Source organism: Lobosporangium transversale, assembly GCF_002105155.1.
Source record: "Lobosporangium transversale strain NRRL 3116 chromosome Unknown BCR41scaffold_4, whole genome shotgun sequence".
Classification (NCBI taxonomy): Eukaryota; Fungi; Mortierellomycota; class Mortierellomycetes; order Mortierellales; family Mortierellaceae; genus Lobosporangium; species Lobosporangium transversale.
In genome coordinates, this window is record NW_019028982.1 from 676,332 (window position 1) to 695,529 (window position 19,198).

At 41.8% G+C, this 19,198-nt stretch overlaps 6 protein-coding genes and 1 non-coding gene across 7 annotated transcripts; 4 read left to right on the plus strand and 3 right to left on the minus strand.

Moving 5' to 3' along the window:
- Nucleotides 1-64: 64 nt before the first annotated feature.
- On the minus strand, nucleotides 65-2,217 carry BCR41DRAFT_300074 (Ribophorin I; the record flags this gene model as incomplete). Its single annotated transcript, XM_022020550.1, has 5 exons — nucleotides 65-344; nucleotides 484-861; nucleotides 1,025-1,273; nucleotides 1,380-1,583; nucleotides 1,817-2,217. 5 exons carry the CDS (start codon nucleotides 2,215-2,217, stop codon nucleotides 65-67), a joined length of 1,512 nt encoding a protein of 503 aa, XP_021885094.1.
- A 436-nt stretch (nucleotides 2,218-2,653) lies between these two features.
- Nucleotides 2,654-4,315, minus strand: BCR41DRAFT_300290 (developmentally-regulated GTP-binding protein 1; the record flags this gene model as incomplete). The annotated part of the gene is made up of 5 exons (XM_022020557.1): nucleotides 2,654-2,756; nucleotides 2,860-3,469; nucleotides 3,635-3,865; nucleotides 4,014-4,107; nucleotides 4,253-4,315. 5 exons carry the CDS (start codon nucleotides 4,313-4,315, stop codon nucleotides 2,654-2,656), a joined length of 1,101 nt encoding a protein of 366 aa, XP_021885095.1.
- A 227-nt stretch (nucleotides 4,316-4,542) lies between these two features.
- Nucleotides 4,543-7,764, plus strand: BCR41DRAFT_419161 (hypothetical protein; the record flags this gene model as incomplete). Its single annotated transcript, XM_022029715.1, has 2 exons — nucleotides 4,543-6,500; nucleotides 6,619-7,764. Exons 1-2 carry the CDS (start codon nucleotides 4,716-4,718, stop codon nucleotides 7,762-7,764), a joined length of 2,931 nt encoding a protein of 976 aa, XP_021885096.1. The 5' UTR covers nucleotides 4,543-4,715.
- A 397-nt stretch (nucleotides 7,765-8,161) lies between these two features.
- Nucleotides 8,162-8,233, plus strand: BCR41DRAFT_t22. Its single transcript has one exon. It is a non-coding gene; the product is annotated as a tRNA-Ala (tRNA).
- A 274-nt stretch (nucleotides 8,234-8,507) lies between these two features.
- Nucleotides 8,508-9,785, plus strand: BCR41DRAFT_367720 (hypothetical protein; the record flags this gene model as incomplete). The annotated part of the gene is made up of 3 exons (XM_022026328.1): nucleotides 8,508-8,773; nucleotides 9,128-9,320; nucleotides 9,471-9,785. The coding sequence occupies 3 exons, from the start codon at nucleotides 8,508-8,510 to the stop codon at nucleotides 9,783-9,785; spliced, it is 774 nt and encodes a 257-aa protein (XP_021885097.1).
- Nucleotides 9,786-9,845: 60 nt separating this feature from the next.
- BCR41DRAFT_383813 (touch receptor neuron protein Mec-17-domain-containing protein) lies at nucleotides 9,846-12,281 on the plus strand. Its single transcript, XM_022027503.1, has 4 exons — nucleotides 9,846-10,619; nucleotides 10,730-11,038; nucleotides 11,169-11,282; nucleotides 11,535-12,281. The coding sequence occupies exons 1-4, from the start codon at nucleotides 10,299-10,301 to the stop codon at nucleotides 12,210-12,212; spliced, it is 1,422 nt and encodes a 473-aa protein (XP_021885098.1). The 5' UTR covers nucleotides 9,846-10,298; the 3' UTR covers nucleotides 12,213-12,281.
- Nucleotides 12,282-15,271: 2,990 nt separating this feature from the next.
- Nucleotides 15,272-18,706, minus strand: BCR41DRAFT_379944 (kinase-like domain-containing protein; the record flags this gene model as incomplete). The annotated part of the gene is made up of 8 exons (XM_022027240.1): nucleotides 17,424-18,706; nucleotides 16,974-17,170; nucleotides 16,430-16,843; nucleotides 16,198-16,317; nucleotides 15,954-16,076; nucleotides 15,554-15,804; nucleotides 15,353-15,440; nucleotides 15,272-15,317 (listed from the first exon to the last, which is right to left on the minus strand). Exons 1-8 carry the CDS (start codon nucleotides 18,636-18,638, stop codon nucleotides 15,272-15,274), a joined length of 2,454 nt encoding a protein of 817 aa, XP_021885099.1. The 5' UTR covers nucleotides 18,639-18,706.
- Between the last annotated feature and the right edge of the window lie 492 nt (nucleotides 18,707-19,198).

The window sequence follows — 19,198 nt, forward strand, 5'->3', positions numbered from 1 at the left end:
TTTTGATGTATATATATTTTTTCCATTCTACTGTTTTTTTTTAGTTCTTTTTTTCCTTTTTTTTTTACTTCTTCAAAACGGATTGTCCAATCCTGAAATCCAATCTGGAAAAGACCATTGATGTAGCAAAGATAACCATCAACATTGAGGCCGCAGCAAATGGTTTGATGAGGTATGACGATGCAGAGTATTCATATTCCACCAACATCTCCAGTCGTCCATGTTCTTCAATCAGGTTGTGCGCATAGATCGTCACTGTATGTCGTCCAGCACTATCCATATATGTCTTTGTTGTCGAATTCTCAACCGCATCCACCTCATAAGGCAATTGCACGTTGACGTTTCTATGGAAGAAAAAAAAAAAAAAGAAAAAAAAAAGAAAGTTAATCGATCAATCAAAGGTCAGACAAAGTATTAAAAATAGATAATACCAATAATAATAGTAATGATAATAAATTAATAAAAAGTATGAATAAAGCTTACTTGGCTCCTTCTGGAAGAATGATGCGGATATCAATATCGGTATAGCTGGTTTGAGCCAATGGCACCACAGCAGGGAACTTGAGGATATACTTGTCAGTTCCTGGAACACGACGAAGATATTCATTCAAGGGAGCATTATAGCCCATGTACCAAGTCGTATTCCAGCCTCCAAAGATCGGGAACCGAGGTTTGAATGTGAGCAAAATATTATCAGGTTGATGTAAGATGGCCGAGGTTGAAATGTTGCCAATCTCATCACGATAATAAATATCGCGTGCCAACTTGGGGATCTCGGCTCTGAATGCTGTAATCATGTTGCCTTCACGAAGTGTCACCGGGTTACGCATATAATCCAATCTGTTAAACTGACCCTCCAACCTAGGAAAGAAAAAAAAAAAAAAAAAAAAAAAGACATATGTATTAATATATATTAAGAAAATGATATTGCGATGATTATGTCAATTTCTGATAAAGAAAGAGAGAGAGAGAGAGAGAGAGAGAGAGAAAAGTAAAAAAATAAAAAAAAAAAAAAAAGACTTACAAAGCTCCTCGGTTGATAAGATTGTAATGCTCCTCAACAGCGAGGTTGTTGCCCCAATGAGAGATCTCAATATCGCGACGAAGATGACGAACATGAGGCAAAGGTCCTGGGAGTTGGTATTGGACTTCAAAGATGCCATGCTCCAATGGCTCAACATTAGTGAAGGGTCCAAGAACAACCTGGTTGGCTGTGACAGTGGGCACATTCTCCTCCAGATGAAACAAAATCTCCAACGTGCTGGTGGGTGCACTGTATTAAGGCCAAAAAAAAAAAAAATTGGATGATGGTTATTAGTTGTATTTTTACCCCAGATAGAAATAAATTAAAAAAAGTAAAATATTGGATTATAACTTACACAATGGTCGTCTTTTGCTTAGCAGCAGGGTAAGCTGTGAGAGCGAACGAGTTTCCAAAGTACGAGAATTGTTGACGCTCCCCTTGTTTAACATGAGTCGGGAAAGGACGGACGAGGTTCGTGAAGTGGGCTGTCACCGTGATCTGAGTCTTTTCATTTGGGGGAAGAGGTGCTGACAGCTTGATGTGGTAGTATTGATAGTCCCTAGCAATGAAGAAGGGAAAAGAAAAAAGAAAAAGAAAGGGAAAAACCCATTCATTCGGGTTAACCAACGTTAGAAAGGTAAAACGAAAAAGAGCTTTTTTTTTTTTTTTTTTTTTTTTTTGACGCGCTGACAATAAACAATCACAAGAATACTAAATGGTATAGATGGATATAAAAAGCAAAAAAAAGGAAACAAAGAAAGAAACAAAGAAAAGACTTACTCGTTATGGTACTTTGGATCTCTAGTCATTTCTAAAGGCTCCTTTGTCTTTCTGTTCTCAGCCTTGATAAAGGCCAAGTTCTTTAGATAACCCGAATCCAATGGGAAATAATAGTCCGTGACGCTTTCGGTTCCAATGTTCAAGATGGCTACAGAAGTGACTTCTCGGACAATGGGCTTTGACAGATCAACTGTACGAAGCAAGTTTGTGATCTTGAAGACCTGAGGGACTAAAGGTACATCCCTTGGAGGAGGCTCATCCGAATCATCACCTTCATAACCAGAATCGTTCCCTAACCAATCTGTATCTGATTGTTGTCCCTGTCCTTGTCCCTGTCCCTGTACTTTGACCAAACTTGTGAATGCAAGAGTTGCCAGAAGAGCCACGAGGACCTTACTGGATGAGAATCTCATTGTATTCTGATGATGTCGCGTAAAATATATTTAAAGAAAAAGGATTCGTATATATTTATGCGCGTTTTTCTTCCTTTCTCTTTTTTTTTTCCTTTTTTCCTTTCTTTTGAGCAGTTATCCTGAAAAGCAAAGCAAAGAAAAGGAGAGAGATATAGATATAAAAAAAAAAAAAGAAAAGAAAAGAGATGAAGGAGTAAGAGAATGCAAGAGATGAAAGGACGTGTCTTTAGTGAGCTTTTGTTCCTAGTGAATTCACACAACTTTGGGACTGTGTGTGAGAACGAATGGAATTCTTCCAACGGTTGGATCAAAATTGGATGTGATATTCGTGATATTACATGCTTCTCTAAACGACGCTCTTTTACTTTTTATTACACGCCTTTTTACAAAAAAAAAAAATCCTAGGTACTAAGCATATTATCCATTGCTTTCTTTTCTAGACCTTCTTAATAATCTGCACAACATCCTCGTCTGCCAAAACATGCTCCTTTCCAACCTTTTGTGGATTATGCTTTGCTGATGATCCCCAGACCAGAGCACTAAAAAAAAAAAAAAGAAGCAAAAAATAAAATAAGAATTAGATAAAGACCCGTTACGCGTCGTTCATATCTGCAAATACAAAAAAAAGAAAGAAAGACTTACTATTTAAATTCACGTAAAATAGCCTTGTGAATAGTATTACAGAATCCTTCAACCGTTGCTGTCTCTCGTCGCAATACCACAGGAGCAGAATAATCCGGCAATTGTCCTTTCGGTTTAGTATAAATTCGAGCCAGATCCAAATATTCCCAAGCCTTGGATAACAACTCATCAAAGTTCCACTCGTGATGTGCACAGATCGGGACTGCATGTGGAATCTTACAGACCAACTCCAACTCCTCGATTGAAATCTGATCAATCTTGTTCAAAACATAAATACAGGGGATATACACGCGATTGCCTTCAATCACATCGATCAGTTCATCGATCGTCGCATCACATTTGAATGAAATATCCGCATTATGGATCCTGTACTCGCTCAACACTGCCTTGACCTCATCAAAATCTAAATGGGTCAAGGGTACAGTATTGGTCATACTAATGCCTCCTTTGTCCTTCTTCTTGAAGTAAATGTTGGGAGGCTTTTGATTCAATCGGATACCAAATCCTTCCAATTCCTTTTCGATAATCCGCTTGTCGCCCAAGGGTTTCAACACATCCAACACTAAGAAAATCAATGAGCATGTTCGAGCCACCGCAATGACCTGACGACCTAAAAGTACACAAAATCAAAGGGAGGAATTCGTTGGTTTTTTTGTTTTTTTTATTGCATGAGGACTTAATGATCCTAATAATTGATATTTCAACGACATTGAAGAGAAAGGGAAATAAAGAGAGATAAAGAAAAATAAAAAGAAAGAGAGATGTAAACACATACCACGACCCTTTCCATCCTTGGCACCCTCAATAATTCCAGGAAGATCCAAAATCTGGAGTTTGGCTCCGTTGTACTGAACCACACCGGGCACTGTTGTTAACGTTGTGAACTCGTATGCTGCCACTTCAGAGTGTGTTCCTGTCAATTTGGACATCAATGTTGATTTTCCAACTGAAGGGAAACCCACGAATCCAATGCGTCCAACTCCTGTCTTGGCGACATCGAAACCCACTAATAAATTCGAGGGAAAGGGGAAAAGATGAAGATGTAGAAGAAAATATATATATAGAAGGTTAGTATGAACATAGTTGAAAGAAATTAGAAAAAAAAAAAAAAAAAAAAAAAAAAAAAGGGGAAAAAGGGGAAAAAACCTTACCACCAGGACCGCCACCGCCAGCAGAGCTAGGAGTCAACAGCTCACGTCTCAGCTTGGCCAGCTTGGCCTTGAGCTGACCTAAATGTTGAGACGTTGCCTATGCAAAAAGGGAGAGAAAATAAAGGCAAAAGAAAAGGGGAAGCGAGCCCAATAAAGCAGTAAGTAATGACATTGTCTTCAGCCACTCTTAACTTTTTTTTTTTCCTGTCCAATAATAATAAATACCAGTTGTCAATGCACACCTTGTTCTTTTGAGTACGGGCCATTTCGGCCTCGATCTCTTTGATTTTATCCACAGTCGTCATTGTTGAATACTAGAGAGGACGAAGAGAGGAGGGGAATGGAGGGTGATTCAAGAATGCGATGCGTGGGCAAAAAAAAAAAGAATGAGGGATTGTTTGAATGTCCGATTGAACAGGTGGACTGAAAAATGAATTGTTTCTATTCAATTGTGTAATAAACATAAAATAGATCTTTTTTTTGTTTGTGTCGTAAAAGCCACCGAGGACTCTTCTCGCTTCTTTTTTTTTTGTCCTTTACACAGTTTCAACTTCTTCCATATCCCGATAAAAGAAGAAAAAGTCAGGAAGAGAGGAAGAATCAAAGGTTGTGTGTAACTCAGTAATATACAAGCCCGACTTGTCTTCAGGGACGTAATACACATACACATACACACACCAAGACCCCGGATCCAGGATAGTCGCCATGCTTGGATCTGCGCTGAAGACTGTGCTTGTGCCCAGAAGACAAATCACTCTCACTCCACTGTCTCTGGCATTACTGAACACTATTAATAAAAGGTCAATCTCCTATCATTCATCAAGAATCCATGCTGGATCTAGATCGACTGTATCTGAAAGTGGACTACCACTGACCCCACTTCTTCAAGGCTCAGCCTCAGTAACGACAGCAACAACAACAATAGTATCGTCGTCAATGACAGTAGCGACGGCCTCACACTCTATCCCCAGCCATCTTCAGACCCGCTGTATCTCAATCAATTCAATATCCCATTCTCCATCAGCTTTAGATAAGCAACTGAACAATATAATTGCTGCCTCCTTAAATCCTGATATAATCATTGGCGATGTTACGGCTGCAGAGATCAAATGCAACGATCCGCTTCTCTCAAAGAAAACTAAGGAGGCTATCAGACTGGCCAGGAAGAGAGCCAAAGATGAACAAAATAGAGCAAAAAAAAAGGCTGCTCGGGCTGGCCGTAAGGGTGAGGACCTGATCCGTATTGGGGAGCAAACCCGTGTGAAAACGTTGGAAATTAATTTAGCCAAACTCCTTCCTCCTGAAGTGCAGTCACCAGTGATTGCAGCAAAGGCAGCAGATTTGGCGAAGCAGAAAGAAAAGGGGGCACAAGTGTCCGAGCAACTGAAACCGAAAAAAACAACAACACCATCAACAACACCATCAACGGCAACAGCACCAACAACAACAAAGACTAGCACAAAGTTGATGAACGGATCAGACGAACAAAGTCCACCAGCCAGTACTCCTGATAGTACCTTAACATCTACAACAGTGAACACCAAGATACTGCCAGCTGTTGTCCATCATACCTCAGCTAAACAAACACCGCGCACATTACCAACCGCAAGGATAAGACCCGCTGTAGAACATCATCATCGACTAGGACCTTCACATCGCGCTATGACAAAGCCGGTGGAGTTTGTAGCCGGTTCTGAACCTGTCAGCATACCCATTCAAATATTATGCGATGCTTTGCTGGAAGCCAAAGTGAAGCAAGTTCGAGATGGGCCTCCTGTCTTTGTTGCATCCACTTATGAAGCAGCAGAACAGGCGATGGAACTCTTTATAGAATATTACAAGGAAGTGAATAGGAGCAAAGGCAAGGATAAGAATGGTAAAGAAGTTAGTGACGGCGCTCCAGGACCCGTAGGATTTGATACCGAGACCTCAACGTCATTAATCCCAAGGAGTGGGCAGGATACATCCCTGGTCCAAATCGCGACACGCGACATCTGTTTGATGTTTCAGGTCTACAGGATTGCTACTGACCCACGCTCGCCTCAACGGTTTCCTCCTCGGCTGAAAGCTTTTCTCGAAGATCCGAATCAGATCAAAGCCGGGGTCGGGGCCACCATGGATGGTGAGCACTTGAAAAGATTCTATGGCGTGAACTGTGCGGGTATAGTCAGTCTGGAGGCCATGTCTGCTGAACGAAAACTTGCGCCTGTATCATTACAAGAATTGGATGCAATGTTTGGCCTTCCAGGACGTGAAGTTGTGAAAACCAAGGCAGTCATAAAATGCAACTGGGATAAAAAGCAATTAGATCCAAGGTGGATTTGGTACGCAGCCAAGGATGCGTTTGCGGGCGCCATAATTTATGAAAATATGATGGCCAATAATGTCAGGAAAGACTATGTTCCATATAACGAGCAGTTTCCCTTGTCAGAAAAAGAGGAAAACGACGAGATTTTTTTGCTCTTGGCGCGCTCATTAGGGAAGGGCAAGGTAAAGGAAAGAAAAAAAGCATTCATCCAGATCTTTAAGGAGTAACCATGCTAAATGCTAACTCACTCTTCTATACACAAATTTTGGGAATTAAAAAAAAAAAAAAAAAAAAAAAAAGTCTGCACCACTCTTTGTTGTTCAAACCATCACCACTAATCACTATCCTCGATTCCGCAAGCTTTATCATGTCGAAGAAAGGAAAGAACAAGCCATGAAACGTATTCAGATGCTGTTGGACGAAGGTCGGCTCCGATTAGCTGACGACAGCAAAAAGACTACTTCCGTATCTGAGTTGGGAAGCAACGATATCATTATAATTAAAGGACAGTCGATCTCTAGCATGATAACAACCCCTGAAGGCGTCGAAGTCCTTAAGCCATATTTCAACAATCCGCCATTGGATTCATCAGCAATAACTGGAAGCCAAACTATGCTCATAGATAACATCATTAGTAAAGATGGATTATCATCTTCTGAAGCTTTTGGAGCTGTAGCTGCTTTGGACCTAGACCTAATGGATCTCAAATTATTCTTGAAAGGGGAGCGTCTTTGGGACCGTGAGCGAAGGCCCGGTAGTTTGGTTAATACCTATATCCATTTGAGGAACATGGCGAAAAAGGCAGAAGATTTGGTCGATGAGATAAGAGAAGTCGAGTCTGCGGACACGAAGAGCACATTTAATGGTAGCAACGACAACAACAACAACAACAACAACAGCAACAACAACGATAATAGACCCGATCCAATAGTGACAACAGAGACAAAAGAACAGCTACTATCAGAGCCCGAGACGATAACCCCACAACGATCATCTGAAAAGGGTTTTACAGAAGAAGCAGCGATAGTTGAAGCAAGCGTAGCAAAAGAAGGAGAGCAAGAGGAAGAAGAGGGAGGAAGGGGAGGAGCAAAAGAGAAAAGAGCATTCTTAACGGAATCTAAAATGGTGGATCGCAAAATGAACAGCTTCCTTGCCGATTTTATCAGACGGCTCTTGGAGCGTGGAATTTTACATTGGGCCAGGGACGGCATAGTGGCCATATCGCCTGAGCTTGAGAAGAAATTGTTGGATGCAGTTCCGTCACCACCTCCACAGGCGCTTGAGAATGTGGATTTAAACTCTAATCCAAACTCAACTTTAGATGGAGAAGACCAGGACCAGGATCAGAACGTTATATCAGAGCCGGGGTTATTCAACTCTCGGAATACTGAAGTAGAGTTGAAGACGGAGATAGTGGCTGATCAACCCAAAACAGAGTCCTCTTGAATGATATAACTTTTTAACCTTTTTTTTTTTTTTTTTTTTTTTTTTGCTTTTTATTCACGGAGCATATACTCATTATTTTTTCAAGAGTTTAAGTAGTTTGTATTATCATTTCATTATTATTATTTTTTATTTGCACGACAATACATCATTAAAGAGCCCATAAACACCTCCCAACTAGATTTTTTTTTTTTTTTTTTTTTTTTTTTTGATAACAAGGACCCACGAGGTCATGTAGGATTACCTCCCAACTAGATAAACGCCTACTAATTATTATTTTTTTGCAAACCAGGACTCCTGACTTACATGTATTAGTCACATGATCTCCTTTAGGTGATTCACGTGCCTGAATGATGCTACACAAGAATTATAGGCATCCTATTATACCCTCGTTTTATATGGGGTTGTAGCTCAGTGGTAGAGCGCTCGCTTTGCATGCGAGAGGCCCGGAGTTCAAACCTCCGCTGCTCCATAGTTTTCATTTTGAAGATTAGATTATCATGATCCCCTTAAGGAATCAAGCTTTTTTTGGAATTTCAAAGTCAAATAAGCTTTTTTTCCTTTTTCCTTTGTTCTCTTATCTTTCTTTGTTTAACCTTACCTGTCTGCCTGTCTGCCTTGTCGAATCCTGTCTGCCAGTTCGCCAGTCTGTCGTGTAACTTTGGATATTTTGCAGATTTGAACATTTTGCTCCTTATACATACTATCTACAGAACTACAGGTTATCCGTCTAGGGTTTCTTTCCGATGTCATCTGCAACAGTGACCGTCACCACAGCGATGTCTGTGAGCACAACATCTGAAACTACAAATGACGCCGGCAATACCAATGTTGTTGAAACAACTAACGCTACTGCAACTACAACTACAGCAAGAATAGATGATGTGAACGCCATTAAGACGACTATTACTACAAAAGCAAAAGTTTCAACCACAGGGCCTGTTAGGCATTCTGTTCGAGTCGTGCAGCAGCAGAGGATCTTTTCTCCTTATCCACTACCTAAGAAGGATACGTAGTGGCCAAAACCGATAGGATCTTAATAGCAAGACCCTCCCCAAGGCCTCCTTACTGCCTACCACATTCCTGATGGTAAACATGAATACAATATGAATATAATATTATGAGATTTTATGATTGCACACACACAAAAGAAAAAAAGATGATAATAGCATAGCATTTGAGTATATCTTTATCCTTTATCTTTTAACTTTTATCCTTTTATGGATGCTGACTGAATAAACCCATGAACCCAATTCTGTTCACATTCTAACGTGTTTAAAGCTTTGTAAAAAAAAAAAAAAAAAAAAAAAAAAACGCCACCATTCAATGTCATGTCATTATAATATTTGCTGTTATTGCGGACTAGGTTGCTTTTAACAAGACACTTTCCTGAATCAAAGCACCAAAGACAGAAATCATCGTATTTCCAAGTTGTCGAGGCACAGCATGGGAAATCGAATCGTGGTAGGTCAGGTCAGGGGAGAACGCGTCTAACTTTGGAGGCCTTTGACTATAGGATGTACATGGCTTTTGACTTCGCTGTTGGCCCGTTAAAAGTGGTACAGAGCTTGTGGTTTTTTATGTGTTGCACTATACGCTTCGACCACTTTACACCGATGCCATATTTCGTACGATCGCGTGCCCTGTCAGTTGAGAACACTAGAAGGCATGCATGTTTTTTTCGTAGTGTGTAAACAATTCATGCCAAGTGGGATATTACATTCAAAATTGAGGGAGAGAAGGGAGACAAAGGACAAAGAAGGAAGGAGAGAAGGAGGAGATGTAGGGTTGCATTGACAAGGAGAGTATTGGGAAGCTATGCTTTTCAGTACTCTGGGAAAAAAAAATCCCATTCATCCCATGCCATGCCATGCCATGCAACTCAGGCACGATATAGTCTCAGAAAACAGGATATGGAAGGAGAGCACATGTGCATGACATTTGGGGGTTTGGTCAAAAATATTGAAATTTGTGTCAGCCAGTGGACAGAGTCGTCTGTCCATGTAGACCTCATTCCCTGGTGAAATGCATGTGCCCATGTGTTCAAGAATAAAAAACACATTTCTTTCATTCCTTTCATTCCTCTCTTTTTCAATCCTTTATTATCATTCATACTCACATTCACACTTCCACCTTTCTTCCTTTCGTAATACTTAACATTCCAATTGTGTCTTCATCTTGCTTGGCTTCACAGCTATTTAGTTCTGATCTTTTTCTTCTTTTTTATCTTGTCTGCCTTGTCGTTCATGTATCTACGATCTCGTTCAAGTGTCAACTATCATCAAGTGTACACACATCAGTAAACACTTTTACTCTTTTATCCTCCTCCTTCATCATTGTCGCTCTGTCTTTATTGCCTGTACACACCAATAAGGACTCTTTGTATCTCCTTGACCTGTTTGCAGCTTTCTTTCTTTCCTTCCTTCCTTCCTTCTTTCTTCCTTCCTTCCTTTCTTCCTTCTTTCCTTTTTTTCTTTCCTCATATCTTTTTCAGACCCTTACCATTTCAAACACGCACCCACCAGAAGCAAAGAGCAATGAATTTTGATTTCCCACTGATCCCTCTTTTACCCCTTCCCATCACCTTGGTGCCTGCCTCCACTTTTGCTGCACTCGAACATAATCAAAATCAAATCCAACAGGCATTCGCCTCCTCCGTGTCTATCGGCATTCCTTCCAAGAACTCGACTGGTCCTTATTTGAGTAATTCGACTAGTTCCTCTCTTTCCTCCTCCTCCTCCTCATCCACAACTGGTACTTCTACTTCATGCCTCGCCACCAATAATGGTACTTCGCCTCTTTCAGACCAAGAACGATTAGGCGCTATTGTCGATGCCCTAGGTCAAGCGTCTGCCAAAGTAAAGTTTACTTTTTTATTTCCTCCCGAAGAAAGAAAGAAAAAAAAAAAGGGATAATTGAGCTTTGATCCTCACATTCGCTTTTTTTTCTTTTTCTTTTTAAAACTTAGGCTCAAGAATTGCCGACGTCAATCACACAGACCGTAAGACTGGCAAAGAACCCCACACAGCGCGTGTATATCCTTCGAACTGGCTTGGACAGTGGTGAGGATCAATGGTTGGATCAACTCGAAATTGGATCACCACTGATGACTGAATCCATTCGAAGGAGTCTCTATGATTTCCATGGCTCCTCTAACTCGATTACAGACTCTCCACAGGAAGATGCATCCAAGAAAAGCACATTAAGTCGTAGTGAGGAAAGGGGTGTTTATGTTGCAGGGATGCTCAAGATGGGTGAGAAGAAGTTATTCATCGTGGTAAGTCTTTTTTTTATCCCGTGTTTCCATCTCCTCTCTTCCTTCTCTTACATGTACAATGAACTCACTCTAATTTCTTCTTGGCCTCTGCGCATTTCCCGTGTTTTTTTTTTGTTTTTTGCCACTGTAGGACAAGTTTGGCACGATGCATGAGCAAGTGGTGTGCTGCGTCCTTGACTTTTATGTTGATGCATCTTGCCAACGCCGAGGTTTTGGGAAGCTTCTCTTTGACTACATGCTTAAGGTAAATAATAATTAAAAAAAAAAATAGTTTATTTTTGTCACATTAGTTTTTTTTACGTTTTTGAGCGAGCCATCTACCCCATAGACCTATTTCCATTGGGGGCTGGGGGTCCATGCAGTTATTTTTTATTATTTTATTTTAATTTTCAAAATCTCTAATTTCTCCCGTATCCCGCGATCCCGCTTTCGGATTTCTACTTTCTGCACACTTTTTGTAATTAACAATTTACTTTTATTCAATTTCTATTTCAAGGTTGAAGATATCGAGCCGACTCAAATTGCATATGATCGACCAAGCCCAAAGCTGTTCCGCTTCCTAAGCAAGCACTTTCAGCTTCAACGACATTTGCCTCAGCCTAATATGTTTGCAATCTTTGAAGGATTCAAGCTGGAGGACTGCAATGATACCATCCAAGTAGATGACAATGACTTTATACTCGGCTCCATTTCATCCCCCACTGACAACAGTAACAGCAACTTCAATCATAATACTAGCGTTAATACCCATCATACCACCAATAACTCAAGTAACCCCACCACTAACAAGACAGGACCCTTTGTGTCTCGCGCATTACAGTCTTCTGTAGTGTTTAACTCCGACCATCATCATAACACTACCTCGGACCAGCAACCCAGTAAACGAACATCCTCTGCATTTTCATCCTCTATATCTTTGGCCAGTCCGGTTTTGGGAGCAGCGAATGTTCAAAACGGTGTTGGAACAGGAGGATCTGTCTCTATAGTAACATCATCGAATGGTTCATCACGGAACAATAATAGTAATAACACTGCAACAGTCACTAGCCCTCAATCACCTAATATGACACGATCTCAACTTGGTGGGAATAGTTCTGGAGGAACTGGCAAGATGTCTAGGCTTTTGGCATCATCGATCGTATTTGCAGATCCTGCAGTGTCATCGTATAATTGAATTGATTGAATCAGAATAATGTAGCAGTAGGCACCACCTCAATAAATGTAAAAGTAAAATGGGACTTTCATTCGCTAAACTTTTATACACCATGTACATGTACTGATATTCAGATATCTAGATCACACTTTCTTTGTTGGAGCAAAAATGGTTTATCTTTATTGTGTAACCATTTAAACTATGTAGGTATTCCATCCAATAAAGAATGTTCAATTTCGCTCTGTCAAACGAGTTCTCTCTCTCTCTCTCTCTCTCTCTCTCTCTCTCTCTGGAAGGAGTCCTCTTGAGGCGAGCCGCGTTGAAGTTAAAAGTCAATGGAATCGGTAGGAGGGGTTATCAGTATCGTCTAATATATCGGCCCTGTCAGACTGTCAGAGGAGGTAGTGGTGGAGGAGGTGAAGCAGGAACATATCATACCCAGACTTTATGACTGGACATGAAGAAGAGCGCAGGCTCGGAACATCAGAAAGATACAAGCTTGTAGAATGCAAATGTGTAGTGCTGCAGTTGTAAATAAAACGCGTTCATTAAACTTAAAAAAAAATAAAAAAATAAAAAAATAAAAAAATAAAAAAATAAAAAAATAAAATAAAAAAACATATAAATGTCTTGAATATCGAACTGACATCGACTATTGATCAGTCCCATGGCTGTGATGTATGGATGAATAGGGAGACAAAGGTACATGAACTTCATCCCACCAGCATAATAACAGCTATCCTCATCATCATCCTCATTGTCTTCCTCATCATCTTGCTCATGTCCAACAGTTTCAAGAACAGGAATAGTTGTACAGCGCTGTATAGTTAATTAACAAACCAATAAAAAAAAAAAATAATAGAAAATAAAAAAAATAAAAAATAAAAAAAAAATGAGGGTAACTACTTGAGTGGCACACCAACCATCGTATCCCATCACAAACAAAAGTAATAATAATAATAATATATAATCATCATTCTCTCGTGGTTGTTGCTGTCGTGTCTTGCTGTCCATGAGGAGGCTTGGTGTTTTGCTGAATCACATTCTTGGACGATGTCTCACTATTGTTAGCCATCTGCCTCGTCTCTGTCTCCTTTTGCGCTTTCGTCTGGATAGGCAGTGTTGATAGAATTGGCACAGCTTCTCCAATGTCCACGTCCTCATCTTCCTCATCCTCCTCATCCTCCTCATCCTCCTCTTTGTCTGCTAACACAAAGGATGACAGCCCACGTCTTATTGTGCCTACTTCTTGTTGCCCCTCTATACTATCCTCTTCGTCCACTTCGTCCTCCTCGTCTTCTTCTTCTTCTTCCACTTCTTCGACCTTACCCAAAACTGTGTCTATCTCTGTTGGTGGAATGGTCATGTCCAGAGCAATCGGTGGCGAGATGAGTGGCGCCACACCTGCTGCTATAGCATTAGCCTCAATTGATTCCAAATTCGGCGAATCTGTTTCATCCACATTGTGGTCATGGCCATGAAGGTCTGAAATACTTCGGCCAGAACTATACAGACTGCTTCCCGTCCCACTTCTACTAACACCTCCAATCTCACTTTCGCTATGGCCATGTCCATGGGCTCGGGTAGTCTGGTAATTGCTGCAATAGTCGTTCCTATCCCCATATAATGAGTCATCTTTGCTGTCGTCTGCGCTACCATCGCTTACTTGCTCTGCATCCTCTTCATCCTCTTCCTCATCCTCTTCCTCATCCTCTTCAATAAGACTGGGATTACTTCGGTTCTGGACACCGCCTGGCCGGCCCAAATCCATATTCAAGTTCACCGGTCGCAAGTTACTCCTCCTGCCCGCACTCTCTTCAAACTCGGGCTCGCTTGAGAAATCCTGACGACTACTACTATTGCTGCTATCTCCAGTTCCATCTTCGCTTAGACTTGACTCCGATTGTGGGTATCCGAAATGGTATCGAGCACGATGCTGCTGCTGCTGCGGTTGAACTTGACTTTGAAGCAGTTGCTGCTGCATCTTTTGCAAGGGGGTTAGTTCTGGCACAAAAGATCCAGATCCAGATTCAGATGCAGACTCTGATACACCAAACGAGTCACGATGAGCCTCATCACCATGACCGCGGCTAGTCCTTTCCATCACATTCTTGAGTGACCGAGCTGCTGCTGCAAGCTTGCCTGCTCCATCACTACCGCTACGATGCAGATGATGATGGGACTGTTGAAGGGAACACTGTTGGTGCTGCTGCTGAGGGTACCTAGATCCAGTAGTACGCGAATATGATTGTGTCGGCTCTCCAGAGCTGCTTGGGCTGCTCGCTCTACTGCTTGCGGCGCTGTTGGACTCTTCAAAGACTGGTGAGTTTTGCTCTGATCTCTCTGGAATCTGACGAAGTCCGTAAGAACTGCTGCTACCACCAGCACCTCCATGTGAGAAGAGTGATGGCGGTTCGAATGTAGCTGCTCCTGCCGCACTATTGGGCCCTATACGATGGGAGAGACTAGATGATCCACTGATACCACCGAGCGCTTGACCTTGTTGGGGTGTCATTGCTGCTGCCAATTGTGCCATATTCTTGGGGACCTCTACTGTACCCAGCGTAGTTGCCCTTGGTCTGTGCCCATATCCCTGATGGAATGTGGTAGACGGTGGCTGCACGGCTGTAGTCTGTACTCCAAGAGGATCCTGTGACTGTATTCCAGGCGAGGATGTCATGGCCACTCCAGCGACTGTTGCGCTTGTAGCTGTCAATGCTTCAGATGGAGGGGCAGCTACTGTGGCGGGGGAAGCATCTAATGAAGAAACATCTGTAATGGATGATCCTACTGAGCTCTCGCTTGATGTCGCTACAGAGCCTCCAAGCGCTGATAGTGACGGGCGTGAGTGAGATCCTGATGTGTCAGTACCAGCCTTGAATGCTGAAGGTTGAGAAGTGGTGCTTAGTTCCACAATTCCGTCCACCTTGGAGTGTTGTGGTTGTTTGGAGACCTCTGCAGCAGCTCTGTCGGTAACTGAGGATGGAACCAGAGCGGGCGAAGACGTTGATGTTGACAGTGATGCTGACCTTGTCTTGGATATGCGTCCTGGCATCGTCGGCTCCAGTCGCACAGAATTCTCAGCTGTCATTGTCTTTTTTGGTATTGTAGGAGGTACAAAGCTGCCTGTGAATGGTTCCCCAGTAATGAATGGATGTAACTTTGCTTGATGTGGTGACCATCGCTCAATCGGGTTCAGGTTCAAAAGCCCCTGAAGGAAATTGATGAAAGATTGGCGGTTCAACATCTCTAAGTTATTTAAAAGAAAAGGAATGGAAAAAAAAAAAATATCAACAATCAGTCGAACAGAAAAAGGTACAAAACGACTTTATTCGAGTGTGATGGAGCACTTCCCTCCTTACCTTTCTCGATTTCTTTGGGAGTCATTCCCTTCTTCAGCATTGGGTAGCTGTTGATGATGTCAGGAAGTGTTGTCGCCTGAAAGTACCGTTTGCTGGGCTGCTCTACCACGTTATGCTCTCTCGAATAAGTCTCTATAGACTTGAGACGGTATTTTTTAGATCCTGGTCTACCATAGCTGCTATCTGGCCGAACCACTTCAAAGAATTCATGTGCAGTTTTTCCGATGTCCAGCATATATGTAGGAAGCATTCTAACAAACAGATCAGATAGTACAAACGAATAGGGAGCGAAAAAAAATCTGTCAGCACCCATGACACCATCAGGCTTGACTGCATTTTTTTTTTTCTTTTTTTCAAGACGTGACCATTTGATCCATTATTCCTCTTCTCTTCAGCTTACCCAAGCATCTCCACAATCCTGCAAAGCTGATTATACTCGGAACTTCCGGGGAAAAGAGGCAAACCGAGGAACAGCTCTGCTGCTATACAACCCACAGACCAAATATCAATGGACGATGAATAGCTAATAGTTATAATAGTGGCAATAAGGAACACTCATTAAGTTGTAGAATCCTTGGTTTGACATTATAATTTCCATGAGCCATAAAATGATAAAGAAAAGATTGAGAACAGAGTTGACTTACGGCAATCCTACGAGGACTTCAGGACTTCTATAAAATCGCGATTGGATATAGGTATACACCGTCTGTTGCTCATGACATGCAGATCCAAAGTCAATCACCTTGATCGACGGTGTCTCCAAGCTAAGCAAAACAAAGAAAAGAAAAAAAAAAAAAAAAAAAAAAGTTAGCATTAAGGACCTGGAATGGCACGGGTATGAACCTTTATTTTGATCTGGGTATTAAATTGACTTACTTTTTCAGCAACACGTTTTCAGGCTTCAAGTCACAGTGAATAATCCGAGCTTCATTCAAGACGCAGAGCACATCCAATAGTTGAGCCGTGAAGACACGAACAAGACTCATACTCAAGCCACGGAACTGATTCTGCTTGATCAGCTCATACAGGTTGACAGAAAGCAGCTCAAAAACCAGACACAAGTGTCGTCGATGAATGAATGTATCCTGTAGTCTCAAGATATGGTGCCGGTCATCTACATCGTACCGCCCGTTCAAGAGTTCCAATACTGTCACCTCCATCATGCTCTGGTTGAAATACGCCGGCTTGTTCTTGATCACTTTCACTGCCACTATCGCATTCGTCTTGAGATTCTGGCACTTGACCACCTGTCCAAATGTTCCTTGGCCTAATACGTCAAGAATGAGGTATCTAATATTTAATGGCGTAAATGAAATGCGGTGTATCAATTCAGATGAGTACTTTGACATCTCGTGCAAGTTCATACACGCACAAAAAAGAAAAAACAAAATAAAATAAAAAAACTTGGCTTAATGTCTACCTTTGCCTTTCTTCGCTGCCTAAAATGTCACCAACATATAAAATGTAGTCGTAGTCCTCATTATCGTAACCCTCGTTATGTACAGGCTTAGATGGTTTGGTCAACACACGACGAGGATTGTAGGATGGCTCATACTTAAAATCCCGGTTACAGTGCGAGTATGTCTTTGTCAAAAGCTCCGTTAGAGCTCGTAACGGCTTTAAAGGATGACGATAATATAATACATGTTTTATGTAAGTATTATGTATAGGTGTGTGTGTGTGTAAGCGGGCTCGTGTGGATGCCAGGTAATATCCCAACATTCCCCAATCTTCCACTGATCCTATTGTGAAGTAAGGATGAACTACTCGAGAAAGAAGAGCAATCTCTACTGACTCTTCTCATTCGCTTATTTTTTTTTTTTTTTTTTTTTTTTTTAAGCAATCAAGTTTTGTTGTTTCATATACTTACACTGATACTATGGCCATGTGCATCAATTGATCGATATTTTTGTGAACCTTTTTGTGGCCATAGATCTGCTTGATTTCGAACATAGCGGAATGATCCTCCCTTTGGTTGCTGTTGATCCAATGTTAATGGTTGAATACTACGGCGATGTGTCCTCGGTGGGAATTGCTGCTGACCCTGCGCATGATATTGCCGATATTGCTGAGCCTGCATCTGAATCTGCGACTGGGCTTGAGCATGTGCCATGGCTTGCGATGATAATTGGGGCACGTTGGGCGATCGCATTGGGGAACGGATATGTTTGACCGGTGGTGGAGGTAAAGCAACCTGCTGCGATGGACTTTGCGACTGCCGATGTGTTGCATACTGCTGATGCTGATGCTGATGCTGTGGTTGTTGATGTTGGAAATGATATTGCTGAGAAGCTTGCGCCTGCTGCTGCTGCTGTTGTTGCAATGATGATTGGAACCCACGTGAAGGCACACCTGTCTGACTACTAGCAACTGAATTGGATGAAGAAGGATAGTCCTTCAGTCCTCCTGGTTGTAGTGCCTGGGGTGGTGGTGGTAGTAACATGGAATTGGGTGAGAGTTGAATGGATAGATGTCGGGAGAGTGTAGCCCCAGGAAGCTGACCTTGGTATTGCGAATACCCCTGCTTAAACATTCCTCCCGTGTACGAGTTTCGAGAGGATGAATGACTTGTCACAGCGGACGGAGGCAAGGGCTCAAGTGGTTGTTGTTGTTGTTGTTGTTGGTGTTTGTGCTGGGTCGGAAGCCCTGCTGTAGGCGAGCCTGTCGGCGTGTGTCCTTGCTCAAATGAGAAAGGATGAGTATGAGTTGATGGAAGGGTTTGGGTCTGAGCATGACCTTGAGCATGTCCATGTTCTTGGTCATGGCCTTGATGGTCGTCAATCATGATACCAACATGGCCTGTGCTCCAACCCGAATGTTTATGCTGCTGCTGTTGCAAACTGTTGTTACTGCTATGGTTATGATGAAGTGGATCGTGAACAGGCATAGAGGCATATCCATAGTCAGATGAGTCGGACCCTACATTGGGCAGAGTATTCATGGCTGATTCCTGATGTATGCTCTCCTGAAGAGTTGACAGGTTCTGAGGGTGAACAGAGACGTGTCTGTAATGGGGGGTATGCTGTTGCTGTTGCCGACTGTGCTGTCCTCGCTCATATACATGGCCCTGTGAGAATGAGTCCATGACGAATAGATTTGTCTGAAAGGGAGGAAAGACAAGAAAAGAAAAGAAAAAGACGTGAAATGGGAAAAGAAAGAAAAAAAAAAAAAAGATGGGGGAAGGAAAGAAAGGAAAGGGGGTTTTGCTTTTTTTTCTTTTTTCTTTTTCATTTGCGTTGTATCAAAAAAAAAGAAAAAGAAAAAAAAAAAAAAAAGAGCGATGGACAGACGTGGTTTTCTAAGAGTACAATTGAACATGCACATGCACAAGCAAATGCACTTGCACTGAAGAAAGTAATTTGAGAGGAAGAATCTTTTGAATGGCAAATCGTTTTGTTTCTTTGACTCCACGCGTTTTTTTTTTTTTCTTCCTTCTTCTTTTCTTTCTTCCTTCTTTTCTTCCTTTCTTCTTTTCTTCCTTTGTTGCAAAAGGGGAGAATAGGGATGTTTAAAGGGACGATAGAAAGAGACGTAACGGACGCCATAACCGAGATAAAGCCCTTGAAACAAATGCATTGACGCACAAATACCAACCGTTGCATCATTCCATCATTCTCTCTCTCTCTCTCTCTCTCTGTCTTCTCT